The sequence below is a fragment of the Anomaloglossus baeobatrachus genome, chromosome 3 (genome assembly GCF_048569485.1).
Source record: "Anomaloglossus baeobatrachus isolate aAnoBae1 chromosome 3, aAnoBae1.hap1, whole genome shotgun sequence".
Taxonomy (NCBI): Eukaryota; Metazoa; Chordata; class Amphibia; order Anura; family Aromobatidae; genus Anomaloglossus; species Anomaloglossus baeobatrachus.
The window spans coordinates 95,132,833-95,146,544 of NC_134355.1; the positions used below are offsets into that span (position 1 = coordinate 95,132,833).

The 13,712-nt window shown below is 45.7% G+C and overlaps 1 protein-coding gene across 1 annotated transcript in view; it reads left to right on the forward strand.

Moving 5' to 3' along the window:
- LRRN4 (leucine rich repeat neuronal 4) overlaps nt 1–6,205 on the forward strand; it is a 64,819-nt gene extending 58,614 nt beyond the window's left edge. Inside the window, exon 5 of the mRNA XM_075338081.1 lies at nt 5,125–6,205. Coding sequence (XP_075194196.1) covers nt 5,125–6,193 — 1,069 coding nt within the window. The 3' untranslated portion in view covers nt 6,194–6,205. The remainder of the gene's footprint in view (nt 1–5,124) is intronic.
- Nucleotides 6,206–13,712: the final 7,507 nt, after the last annotated feature.

Here is a 13,712-nt window from a genome sequence, read left to right on the forward strand (position 1 = left end):
GACAAGTAGATCGTCTAGGTAAGGGATCACCGAGTGTCCCTGAGAGTGCAAGACTGCTACCACCGCCGCCATGACCTTGGTGAAGACCCGTGGGGCTGTCGCCAGACCAAATGGCAGAGCTACGAACTGAAAATGGTCGTCTCCTATCACAAAACGTAGAAAACGTTGATGTTCTGTAGCAATTGGCACGTGGAGATAAGCATCCTTGATGTCTATTGAGGCAAGGAAGTCTCCTTGAGACATTGAGGCAATGACAGAACGGAGGGTTTCCATCCGGAACCTCCTGGCGTGCACATGTTTGTTGAGCAGTTTTAGGTCCAGAACAGGACGGAATGAGCCGTCCTTTTTTGGCACCACAAAGAGATTGGAGTAAAACCCTCTCCCTTGTTCCTGAAACGGTACAGGAACCACTACTCCCTCCGCTCTTAGGGAGTCCACCGCCTGCCGCAGGACATCTACACGGTCTGAGTGTGGGGAGGTTCTGAAGAACCGAGCTGGAGGACGAGAACTGAACTCGATTCTGTACCCGCGCGACAAAATGTCCGTCACCCACCGGTCTTTGACCTGTGACATCCAAGTGTCGTAAAAGCGGGAGAGCCTGCCCCCGACCGGAGATGCGGAGGGAGGGGACTGGAAGTCATGAGGTAGCCGCTTTGGAAGCGGTTCCTCCATTTGCTTTCTTGGGGCGTGAATGAGCCCTCCAGGAATCTGAGTTTCTTTGCGTCCTCTGAGTCCCTTTGGACGAGGAGAATTGTGTTTTGCCCGAACCTCGAAAGGACTGAAACTTCTGCTGCCACTTTCTCTGCTGAGGTTTGCTTGATCTGGGCTGGGGTAAAGAGGAGTCTTTACCCTTGGACTGTTTAATGATGTCAGCCAATGGCTCGCCAAACAGTCTTTCTCTAGACAAAGGCAAGCTGGTTAAACATTTTTTGGAACCAGCATCTGCTTTCCAGTCCTTTAACCACAATGCCCTGCGCAAAACTACCGAATTGGCAGACGCCATTGAGGTGCGGCTGGTAGATTCTAGGACCGCATTGATAGCGTAAGACGCAAACGCGGACATCTGCGAGGTAAGGGACGCCACTTGCGGCACCGCTGGATGTAAGATAGCATCCACCTTCGCTAAACCAGCTGAAATAGCTTGTAGCGCCCATACGGCTGCGAATGCTGGAGCAAACGACGCGCCGATAGCTTCATAGACAGATTTTAACCAAAGGTCCATCTGTCTGTCATTGGCATCCTTAAGTGAAGCGCCATCCTCCACTGCAACTATGGATCTAGCTGCAAGTTTGGAAATCGGGGGATCCACCTTTGGACACTGGGTCCAGCGCTTGACCACCTCAGGGGGGAAAGGATAACGTGTATCCTTAGAACGTTTAGAGAAACGCTTTTCTGGATGAGCATCGTGTTTCTGGATTGATTCTCTGAAGTCAGAGTGATCCAACAGAGCACTTAATTTACGCTTGGGATAGAGGAAACGAAATTTCTCCTGCTCTGCCGCTGCCTCTTCTGCTGAAGGGGTTGGGGGAGAAATATCTAACAGCCTATTGATGGCTGAGATAAGATCGTTTACCATGGCGTCCCCATCCGGGGTATCCAGATTGAGAGGGGTTCCAGGATTCGACTCCTGATCACTCTCTTCAGACACATCACAGGGAGACTGATTGCGCTGAGACCCTGAGCAGTGTGATGACGTTGAGGGTCTTTCCCAGCGAGCCCGCTTGGGGTGGCTGGGGCAATCATCTGAGTCATCATACTCATCCTGAGAGGCCGGGGACCCCCTTGCAGTCTGGATTAAATCCAACTGCGGAGGGTTAGAGGACATAGACCTCGCCGTGTCCATAGACTGAGCCCCAGGCATGGATTGCAAAGTTTCCAGGATTTTTGCCATAGTCACCGACATATTAACCGCAAAAACTGCAAAGTCTGACCCTGACACCGGGGCAGGACTTACAGGCGTCTCAGCCTGGGTCACTATCTCTCCTGACTCCGGCTGGCGAAGCAGCACCGGATCTGAGCATTGCACACAATGGGGGTCTTTGGAACCTGCTGGTAGAGCAGTCCCACAAGCAGCACACACAGTGCACACAGCCCTAGCCTTGGCAGCTTTGCGTCTTGTGGATGACATGCTGCTGCTTCCTCAGAGCGATCTGGGGTATTCAGCCAGGAAGCGACCTCACAGTGCAAGAAATCAATAAATCTCTATGTCCAGTGACACAATACACTAACAAACACTGAGGCACTAGAGGGGCCAGCTGAAAAGCCGCTTACCGCCCGCTAAAGAGCGGGTGTGTGGTCTTCCAAAGCCCCTCAGTCTAGGTCTCCCAGAGCCTTGCGTCCTTCTTCCAGCCAGCCATGCATGTAATGGCTGCCGGCGTCCTGAGGGAAGAAGGGGGGCGGGCCCTGGGCGTTCCTGACCAAGAGCGGGAAGCCTGCTCCCTCTGTGCCTAGTGTGAGGGCTGGAGCATGTAAATCAGGCTCCAGCCCTCCTCGCTGCCGTGAAACAGCGTCTCTCCCCTACCCTGATTGACAGGGTGGGGGCGGGAACGATCGGAGCTGCCGGCGTCCTAGGCCCAAAAGCCGGGGACTAGAGTTATAAACGCCGCCGCCGTAAAAGCGCGGTCGGCGTATCCCCGGCGCACCACAAGTCACAGCAGCGCCGCCCGGTCCAGTGAGGGTCGGCGCTGCGTTCCCAGAACACAAAGTCCCCCAGATGACTGTAGGAACACCAGCTCAGTGTACGGTCCCCGGCGCACTACAACACCCAGCCAGCCCGGAGTGTGTCTGTGCCTGCCGGGGACACAGAGTACCTGTAAGATGCAGGGCCCGGTCCCTGATGGTACTCCTGCTCCGTATCCATCAGGTTCTGATGGGTCTGTGGATGGAGCCCGGCGACAGAGCTTTGAGGCCGGCAGGATCCCACTTCCACAGAACCCCCAAGGGGATGTGGAAGGAAAAACAGCATGTCAGGCTCCAGCCCTGTACCAGCAATAGGTACCTCAACCTTACAACACCATCCAGGGGTGAGAAGGGAGCATGCTGGGAACACTATATGTGTCCTCTTTTCTTCCATCCGAACTAGTCAGCAGCTACTGCTGACTAAAATCTGTGGAGCTATGCATGGAATGTCTGACCTCCTTCGCACACAAAGCTAAAACTGGAGTACCCGTGATACCACGGGGGGGTATAGCCAGAGAGGGAGGGGCCTTGCACTTTTAGTGTAGTGCTTTGTGTGGCCTCCAGAGGGCAGTAGCTATACCCCAATCGTCTGGGTCTCCCAATAGAGCGCTGAAGAAAGACCCAGCTTTCTCACACTGGGCCCTACATTATGCTGCAAAATTTGTTGGTAGTCTTCAGACTTCATAAAGCCATGCACACAGTCAAGCAGTCCAGTGCCAGAGGCAGCAAAGCAACCCCAAAATATCAGGGAACCTCCGCCATGTTTGACTGTAGGGACCGTCTTCTTTTCTTTGAATGCCTCTTTTTTTTCCTGTAAACTCTATGTTGATGGCTTTTCCCAAAAAGCTCTACTTTTGTCTCATCTGACCAGAGAACATTCTTCCAAAACGTTTTAGGCTTTCTCAGTTAAGTTTTGGCAAACTCTAGCCTGGCTTTTTTATGTCTCGGGGTAAGAAGTGGGGTCTTCCTGGGTATCCTACCATACAGTCCCATTTCCTTCAGACGCCGACGGATAGTACGGGTTGACACCATTGTACCCTAGGACTGCAGGGCAGCTTGAACTTGTTTGGATGTTAGTCGAGGTTCTTTATCCACCATCCGCACAATCTTGCGTTGAAATCTCTAGTCAATTTTTCTTTTCCTTCCACATCTAGGGAGGTTAGCCACAGTGCCATGGTCTTTAAACTTCTTGATGACACTGCGCACCGTAGACACAGGAACTTTCAGGTCTTTGGAGATGGACTTGTAGCCTTGAGATTGCTCATGCTTCCTCACAATTTGGATTCTCAAGTCCTCAGACAGTTCTTTGGTCTTCTTTCTTTTCTCCATGCTCAATGTGGTACACACAAGGACACAGGACAGAGGTTGAGTCAACTTTAATCCATCTCAATGGCTGCAAGTGTGATTTAGTTATTGCCAACACCTGTTAGGTGCCACAGGTAAGTTACAGGTGCTGTTAATTACACAAATTAGAGAAGCATCACATGATTTTTCAAACAGTGCCAATACTTTTGTCCACCCCCTTTTTTATGATTGGTGTGGAATTATATCCAATTTGGCTTTATGACAATTTTTTTATTTTTTTTCATTGAAGACAAATTAAATGAAGATAATAATACCAAAGAATTTGTGATTGCAATAATTTTCAAGAAGAAACTGAGTATTATCTGACAGTATTGCAGGGGTGCCAATACTTTTAGCCAGCACTGTAGCTGTACCAAGGCTAGCCAGGTTGTAATATGGTTTGCTTGAATTTGATATTTTTTGCTTCTGATTTTTTATACTGTTGTGTGAACGTAACCTAAAGGGGGTTATCAAGATTTTAAAATCGATTACTGAACCTTAGACTGGGGTCACAAGAGCATATAAAAAAAATCAGATTTTTATCTAGAAAAGTGGGAGGATTTTTGTTTTCCTCACTTGTCATCCATCTGCAATCCATTTTTTTTTTTACAGTACCAGCTATTCAAATTTAACAGGACTATTTAGTTTTCTTTGTTATAGAATTGTAATGCACCTTTAGACATCGGATGTCATACTTTGGAATCCAGTTTTCTTTCTCGCACCCATAGACTTGAATGGGTGAGTCTCATCTGATTTCAGAGTAAAATCGCAGTATTCTGTGATTTCATTTTTTCACACACATATTCCATCAGTGAAAAAAATTGATCATCTGCACGGCCCGATTGTATAACATTGGTCCAGTGCTGTTTTCATAGATCGTAATCAGGTTGAAAATACAGTTGTGTGAACCTGGCCATAGGAAAGGCTATCAACATGAAATTGGTGCTGATCCGCCAGCCCTGATGAATTGTTTGTATTTTCCATACCGGCTATGCTTGATTTACAGCTTGATCCCATTCTTGTGAATAGCCACCATTGCTGTGAATTATATTCTGTTTGTTTTAAATTTTGACTTTTTTTTCTCTTGTTTTTACCATTTAGCGCAAATGAAACGTTCTGCAGTTACTTGAAGGGAGATTTACCAAAAATATCAATGCTGACGCTACATGAAAAATGCAAAACAAATACCGAAAATACTGAAGTTAAATATTCTGTAACCCCCGATACCACAATATTAAATTCTGACTATATACCCGTGACGACAGAAGACATATTACCATTAACACCACGCACAATAGGACAGAAATACATTGTCACAGAAAATTCTCCAGATTTTTTGACTCTGGTTTTTGAAACCGAATCAACAACACAATCTGGTGCGGTCACTTCAAATATAAACACGAACAGCGACAGCGAGTCTTTACCTAAAGAGCTTACATTGTCCATCAGCACCAGTGAGGAACCAACAATGCCACACAAGTTTCCTGGCAGTGGAAGTTCTAATGGAAACCAAACAGAAACTCTACGAGATGAAGAGTATGACGAAGAAGAGACTCAACCTAATGCAACAACAGTAGACAGCAAAATGGTGTCATGTGACTATGACCATTGTAGACATCTTCAGACACCTTGCTTTGAGCTTCAAATACTAAAGCCATGCTTGTGTCCTGGATTATCAGGAGATCATTTAATTCCAGACCCACCTATCGTACAAGGAGTATATGAGATAACAGACACATCGGCACAGATAGTTTGGTGTGCCCCAAATTCCGTAGTAGAAAAATACCAGCTCGTTTATCAGCCCGAGAGTGGTGCAAATGAAAAGGTTGATAACATTTACGTGACAATGAGACAGTACACTCTGCATAACCTAGTGCCATTTACTACATATGAAGTTTGTGTTTTGGCCGTTAATAAGAAAGGGCACAGTGCTTCAACAAATGGCTCATCGAGAACTCCCTGCGCTGAATTCAGGACCAAACCCAGTTACATTCTCATAATTTCCATATTAAGTGCTCTTGCTGGCTTGTTTTTGGTCACCATTGTGGTGCTTTCTAGTTGCTTATATAAAGCTTGTAGAAATAGCATGGTCAGTAAATATGATACACGTCTTGTGTCCTATAAGAACCCCGCATTTGAGTATCAGTGTACAATCCCATCTTATCATTAAAGTCTTGTTCCAAACCCCATTCTCTGGAGTGACTTATTTCTTAAAGGGAGTCTGTCATCAGGTTTTTGCTCCCTAAACTGAAAGCATAATATGACTGGAGACCCTGATTCCAGTGATCTGTCACTTACTGGCCTGCTTGCTGTAGCTTTGATAAAATCAGTTTTAATCATAAAATTATCACTAAAGGACTAGTAAACCTGCCATCATGTAGTTCTCCATATTCATGAGCTCCTAATAACCCCAGCCAAACGACTGATTGGCAGCTTCCTATGTGAACTGTGCATAGACAGCTGCCAATCAGTGGTGTGGGCGGACCAATGTAATTAATGGGTCAATTTACAGGAGCGATGTGTTATATGTGGATTTCTGTTTTAGTTTATAGATGTGTTTTGGTACAATCTTATCCACTTTGCTCGTAGGTCTCCCATACATATTACACTAATGTCAGCCGATCCCAATGGATTTTTGCCCAGGAGAGTAAGGCTGTGGAAAAGTAGCGCAATAGGGTCTTACCAAATAAAACACCAAGAAAATTAAAATAGATAAACTCACCTGTAGGAGTTGTGTCAGTCACAACGCCTATATTTACGTAGTATTGAGGTGAAACAGCTGTAGTCCCGAAGGATTCAAGCCGATATGTATAAAGGAAACCGGGTGTCTCACCGCGCTTATCCCCAATGAGACCGAATAAGATAAAATTATTCCATGTCTTTATTGAATTGCCAGGTACAGGTCAACGCGTTTCGGAGGTCGCAGCCCAGCAGGAGGTAGCACATTTAGTGCTAGCTTTTTTGTTTTTTCTTCATTGAATTGGTCGGTGGCTGACTCCCACCTTGCTATGCACCCCAATTTGGGATGTATTCCATCTGTTTAGATTTTGGCGATTGGTGACTGTTCACATTCAGTCATCAGGCCCTGTCCACAGGCTATTTACTTCATGCAGCATTTGCTTGGACCTGTCCTGCCCACAGCCATGATTCAGTCATGGATACGGGACTGAAATACACCAGGTGAGTGCTGCTAAGAGCAGTTCTACTATTTCATATGTGAGGCCGTTTGGCACATTTTATAAAAATATTTTAGTGTTAGGACTGCCCCAAATGAGATTTGCCATGGAGTGGCGGGTGGCTCAAGAAATTGCAATTTTTTGCCAAAAATCTCAAATTTATAATAAGTACAGTTGGAATTTTTAGTGCTGTAGTGCACATTTAGTGCTAGCTTTTTTGTTTTTTCTTCATCAAATTTTGCAGGTGCCTAAACAGTGGAGCTCCCCCACAAGTAACCCCATTGTGGAAACTAGACCTCTCAAGGATTTAATCTAGGGGTATAGTGTGCATTTTGAACCCACAGGTACTTCATAGAATTTGATAACCTTAGGTAGTCATATTGAAAATGTTTTAATTTCTTTCAGAAAAATGTTCCTTTAGCACCAAATTACTCCTTTTTTCAAGAGGAAATATCAAGAAGTGGACCACACAGTTTGTTATGCAATTTGGTATGAGCGCAGTGATACCACATATGTGGCAAAAAAACCCCTTTGTTTGGACAAACAGTAAGGCTCAGAACGAAAGGAGCATAATTTCAATTTTGTAAAAGTTGAAATAAATTGTAGGCACCATGTCGCATTTGCAGAGCCCCTAGGGCACCTATACAGCAGAACCCCCCACAAGTGACCCCATTTTGAAAACTAGACCCTTCAAGCACTTTATTCAGGGGTATCGTGAGAATTTTGAATCTACAAGTAATTCACAAAAATGTTGCTGTAGTGTCAAATTTCTCACTTTTAGGCTACCTGCCCACAATCCGGTGACACTGTGTCTAGGATGGAGTGCCAGCCCATCTGCAGAGATGTAGGTGATGTCAACGGGAGAACGCAGCGGCCTGTGCATACAATCCGGGTTCGGGCCGCTGCAGACTTTATTCTCCCTCCGAAGAACACTTTAGTCTTTGCAGCATAAATTGGCATCCTGCTGCTCAGGAAGCCGCACAGCAGGTCAGTTTATGCTGCAGAGAAAAGAAGTGAGGTGGGCAGATTTCTAAAAATCCTTCCTCTGTGCTTGTACTGCACAACACAGCGTTATGGACGCAGTGAAAACACTCTGCCTCCAAAACGCTGCAAATCCTGATTGTGGGCACATAGCTTAAAGAGCTAGGATGGATGGATGGATAGATGTCTAACACATATACTGTATAATGTCCCACCCCCTGCATATTCTAAGCTGGTGCCCGTTAGTGACTTTCATTGTGTTGTGCCTTGTATTTAGCCCAAATATAAATAATTAAAAAAAAAAAACATGTGGGGTCCCTCCCATTTTTGATAGACAGCTAGGGTAAAGCAAACGGTTGCAGCCTGTAGACCACAGCTGGCAGCTTCACCTTGGCTGGTGATCCAATTTGGAGGTCACCTCAGACTGTTTTTTATAATTATTTAGAAATAATAATAATAAAAAAAAAATGTGGGGTCCCCCTCAAGTTGGATTACCAGCCAAAGTAAAGCGGACAGCTGTGGTCTGGTATTATCAGGGTGGGAAGGGCCATGGTTATTTGGCCTTTCCAAGCCTAAAAATAGCAGGCCGCAGCCACCCCAGAAGTGGAGCATCCATTAGATGTGCCAATCCTGGCGCTTCGAACCAGCTCATCCCGTGCCCTGGTGCGGTGGCAAACGGGTTAACATATAGGGTTGATACCGGCTGTAATGTCACCTGGCATCAAGCCCAGAGGTTAGAGATGTCACGGCATCTAAACAGATACCCGACATCACTAACCCAGTCAGTAATAGAAAAAAATAAAGACAAAAAAAAATAATTTTTATTTGAAAAAATGCTCCCCAACACATTCCCTCTTTCACCAATTTATTGAAAATAAACAAATTACGGTCCGCCTTTAATCCATTTTGGAGGTCCCACGACGACTCTGGATCTTCTAGAATATGAAAGACACGCTCAGGGAACGTATCCCCCATTTTCTGGAAGAGCAAGCTTTTCATGTGAGCAGTGTGGGTGCAGTAATCTGAGATTACTGCACTCACACTGTCCCAGTCCAACCTAGGGCAGAGTGACCTGCAGTAACCTCATTCCAGAATATGAGGAGCATGCTCAGAGAACATACTCCCCATTTTCGAGAACAGCAGGCCCTTCATGTGAGGAGTATGGCTGCAGATTACTGCACTCACGCTTCCCCAGTCCACAGTACAGCAGCATGAGCAGCAGTGAGGTCAGCGTCCCTGCTTGCAAGGAGCTGGTGCACAGCCGCTGTCTGCACATGCGCCGCCAGCTTTCCAGAAGGAGGCGGAGTGATCGCGGGGACCGGAGCAGCAGCTAGGTACCGGGGAAGACCAGGGGCTGACAGGGGGTGACGGCGGGACACCTGGCAGGACCTGGGGACAACTTTTCTGTTGCATGAGATGTGTCACATGCGACAGAAATGAGAGCAGGATGAATGCGGCCGCACGCTACTGTACGCGCCGCCATCTTGCATGCTCCGGAGGGGGGAACAGGGGGGGCTCTGGAGAACCGGAGGGGGCTCCAGGGGACCAGAGAGCTCCGATGTACCAGAGGAGGGCTCCTCCTATCTGAAATGTTTGATCATTTGAGATCGGAGGGAAATGAATGCAGAGTCGTCGGCGGCAGTTTTCGGTGCGCTTCGGCGCCATTTTGAATGCTCCGGAGGGGGAGTAGGGATGGGGGGGGAGATTCTCCGGTACCAGGGGTATTGAGGGCACTTGGGGTTTATATTTCTTTCTCATCTGACATGTTTGATCACGTCAGATGAAAAAGAAATTCGTTTTACCAGCCATTTCTTTTTTTATGTGATCGTCGGTATACGGTGTATACCGGCGATCACATTATCGGGGTCCAAAAAAAACACCCCGATTCATAATCTGGGGGTCTCAGCTATCTCCGGTAGCTGAAACCCCTGAGATTTTCGGTCGCTGGGGGGCGCAACAGGCTTTTTTCGGTTTGACGCCTTAAAGCGTCGGAACAGAATAAGTACCCTGTTTTTCCGATGCTTTAAGTCGTACGGCCGTCGTTATGAGGTTAAGCTTATTTCATAAATTGAATTTATTCTAAAGCAAATAATAAAAATGTAAATGAGATAAATTAAAAAGAACAAGGATCAAAATTAGCGAACACTTTCAGATACCTGCAAGTTGTTGGTGTTAATCTGGCACCTCGTGCTAATTTCCTTAATTATCTGACAATCCCTACTTAACTGGCAGCCTAACTTTCCAGTTTTCACTGACTTTGCAAAAACGGTGTGTCGTCCGAAAGTGACTGAAACGCTCCGGCAGCAGGTTGTCCAGATGAAGGCAAAAGGAGTGACCCTATCAGCCATAGCAAGAGAAGTTGGTAGTAAGTCTGTGTTTTTGAGAATATTGCATCTTAACAATATCAACAAACTCTTTCAAATCCCCCAAAGAGGCTGGTCACCCTCGAAAGCCAAATGCAAGAGAGGACAGGATAATGTGCAGAATCTCCAAGGGTAATAATTTCAACACTGCAGATGGAATTGCTCGCCAGTTCAGCACTGAACAGGGTAAGGATCTGTCTCGTCATACAGTGTCACATCGTTTAAGAGCATTTGGACTGAAAGCCCATTCTGCAGTGGCCAAATCTCTCATTAGCAGAAAGAATCAAAAGGCTAGACTCACCTTTGGTGAGGAGCATGTTGTGTGGACAGAGGAGAAGTGGTCCATAGGTCATTTTGGTGATGAAAGCAAGTTTAATTTATTTGGGTCTGATAGGAAATATTATGTTCGTCAACAAACTGGGGAAAGACTGAACCCCAAAGTGTGTTAAGAAGTCGGTGAAAGGCGGTGGAGGAAGTATCATGGTTTGGGGAATGTTTTCTGCAGCAGGAATTGAACCTCTCATACAGCTACATGGCAGAGTGAATGCAAGTATGATCAGAACCTTCTTCAACAGCACGTGGTTCCTTACTTGCGTTCATCACTCAATCAGCCAGCAATTGTCATGGAGGACAATGCCCCCTGTCACTATATGGAGATAAGGTATGCACACCAGTGACTATGCAAGGGGAATACATGTAATAGCAGAAACTGCTGTGTGAATACTGACATGAAAAATTCAATAGCTATATGTGAGAATGAAATGTGAAAAATGGAACCTGCATACTGCCATGAACATCACTCAATCAGCCAGCAATTGTCATGCAGGACAATGCCCCCTGTCACACAGCAAAATGTGTAAAGCAGTTCCTTGAAACAGAAAACATTAAAACAATGAACTGGCCAGCCCAGAGACCTGATTTAAACCCAATAGAAAACCTCTGGAAAATCCTTGATGATTAAGTTACGGTCAAGAAACCCCCAAAAGTCAAAGAACTGTGGAAGAGACTGGAAAAAGAGTGGACCAAAATCGCACCAGAGCAGTGTGAGAAAGTATTAAAGTACTGATGTGTTGTGGCCACAGATGTGCTGAAGTCATTCAAAGCAAAGGCCTGTACACGTCCTACTGATTGGTGACTGTTGTTAACTTCAGAAATTTTTACTATAATCTTTAGTCATTGCTGTTCTCTAATTATGATCATCACATTTTTTGCAAATAAAGGTTTTATGTTGGTAAACTTTGGATCTTTTGTAAAGCACTGTTCTAGTGGCATGGTGTATCCCTTACAAAAACCTTCAAATATTGATCAATGTAGATTACATTATTTCTAAAAAAAACCCATGTGATCAGACAGTGTGTTACGGTCGTTGAGGGGCGGCGAGCGTCCAGGAGTGGACCCACTGGGCCGTACACTTGACTCCCCTGAGGGAGCTAACCAGTGGCAAACCTCTATACAGGGATTGTCTGGCACAGCCACAGGGGCCTAAATGCATGACTGCCAGGAACCAGTGGAGGTCGGCTTTTACGGACTGGTAAAGTCTCTTAGCATCTGGTGCTGGTGTGCTCAAATGTGGCAGCACGGAGATGGTGGCTCAGATGTGGCAGCACGGAGATGGTAACTCGGACTTGGCGGCACGGAGATGGTGGCTCAGACGTGGCGGCACAGAGATGCTGGCTCAGACGTGGCAGCACGGAGATGGTGGTTGAGAGCAGGCTCTACGATAAGACACAGGTTAGCAACACAGAACTGGAACTAGGACAAGGCAAGCAGTACTAGACACCGTAGCATAATGGGACCTGAGAACTAGTAGCGCACTAAATAGTAGCCAATGTTGCTCCTGTAAGGGGAGGCAGTCTTAAATACCTTAAGGTAATAGGTGACCTTCTGAGATCACTTTTGGGTAATGGGACGCAGGCCCTTTATGAAGGGGGCGTGGCTGTATATGCACCCTATGCGCACTCACAGAAGAGCTGCCTGTGGCCTGGAAGCAGGAGGAGGCCACGGCAGAGCCCGGGAAAGGAGAGGAGAGCATGGAACTGCTGGGCAAGTGACTAGAGGGGCTGAGCGGGAACATGTGGAGGGGCTGTGGTGGGACCAGGACCGGGCACTATACATTGTTCTCTAATTTTGATCTCCAGTGTAAAACCATTGTTCAAATTTTTACAAAGAATATCATCTTGAAACAAAATAGGGATGAATTTATTGATGGAAATTGATATTATACTGAGAACTGTATGACATACTAAACGTCATAGCATTATTTACACCACCATTATTAGGTTTCCCATGTCTTTTACCATGTAAATGTCTTTCCTTTTTAATCTAAAGGTTTTATTATGAGCCTCCATAATAATTTTCTCACTGAAACCTTCTTTTAGCCTCCCTTTCATGATGACCCTTTCCTCATTGATGGCAGTATCATTGGAGCAGATAAGTCTGGCTCTCATAAATTCGCACTACGGACTAAAACTAAACTGTATGAGACGGATTGCTGATGATCAGTTTCCTATAAAGGGAGCAGTCAATACATTGTGATATAGAATTGCCAGATGGAGCAATGTCAAGAAATTCTATGTTCATACTTGGGTCAGTAGGTGTGAACTGCAGGTTAATATGGTTATTCACATAATTCATAAAGTCTGGTATAGTCGACATGGAACCCGACCAGACAATAAAAATATCATGCACGTATTGACCATTCCAGACCCCATGAAAAAAAAAAAAAAAAGTATTTTTGTGGGAAAAAAAAGGTTTAAAAGAAGGATTTTTGTGTACTCATCGTAAAATCTCTTTCTCTGAGTCTTCATTGGGGGAAACAGGACCACGGGTGTATGCTGCTGTGACTAGGAGGCTGACACTAAGTAGACATAAAAAAGTTAGCTCCTCCCTAGCAGTGTACACCCTGAGCCGGAGGCGGATCTATGCCAGTTTAGTGTACAAGCAGTAGTAGGAGAAAACTGAACAACCATAACTAATCAAGGTAAAAACAAGAAACACACAGTATCTTATCTAAACCTATACTGTACATAAATATATGTATAGAAACATAAATACGCCGGGTACAGAAGAACGTGTTTCCACAAGGAGACAGTAACATCCGGCAACAAAGAGCAACCCAATATCCAAAGAGGGTGGGTGCTGTGTCCCCCAATGAAGACTCAGAGAAAGA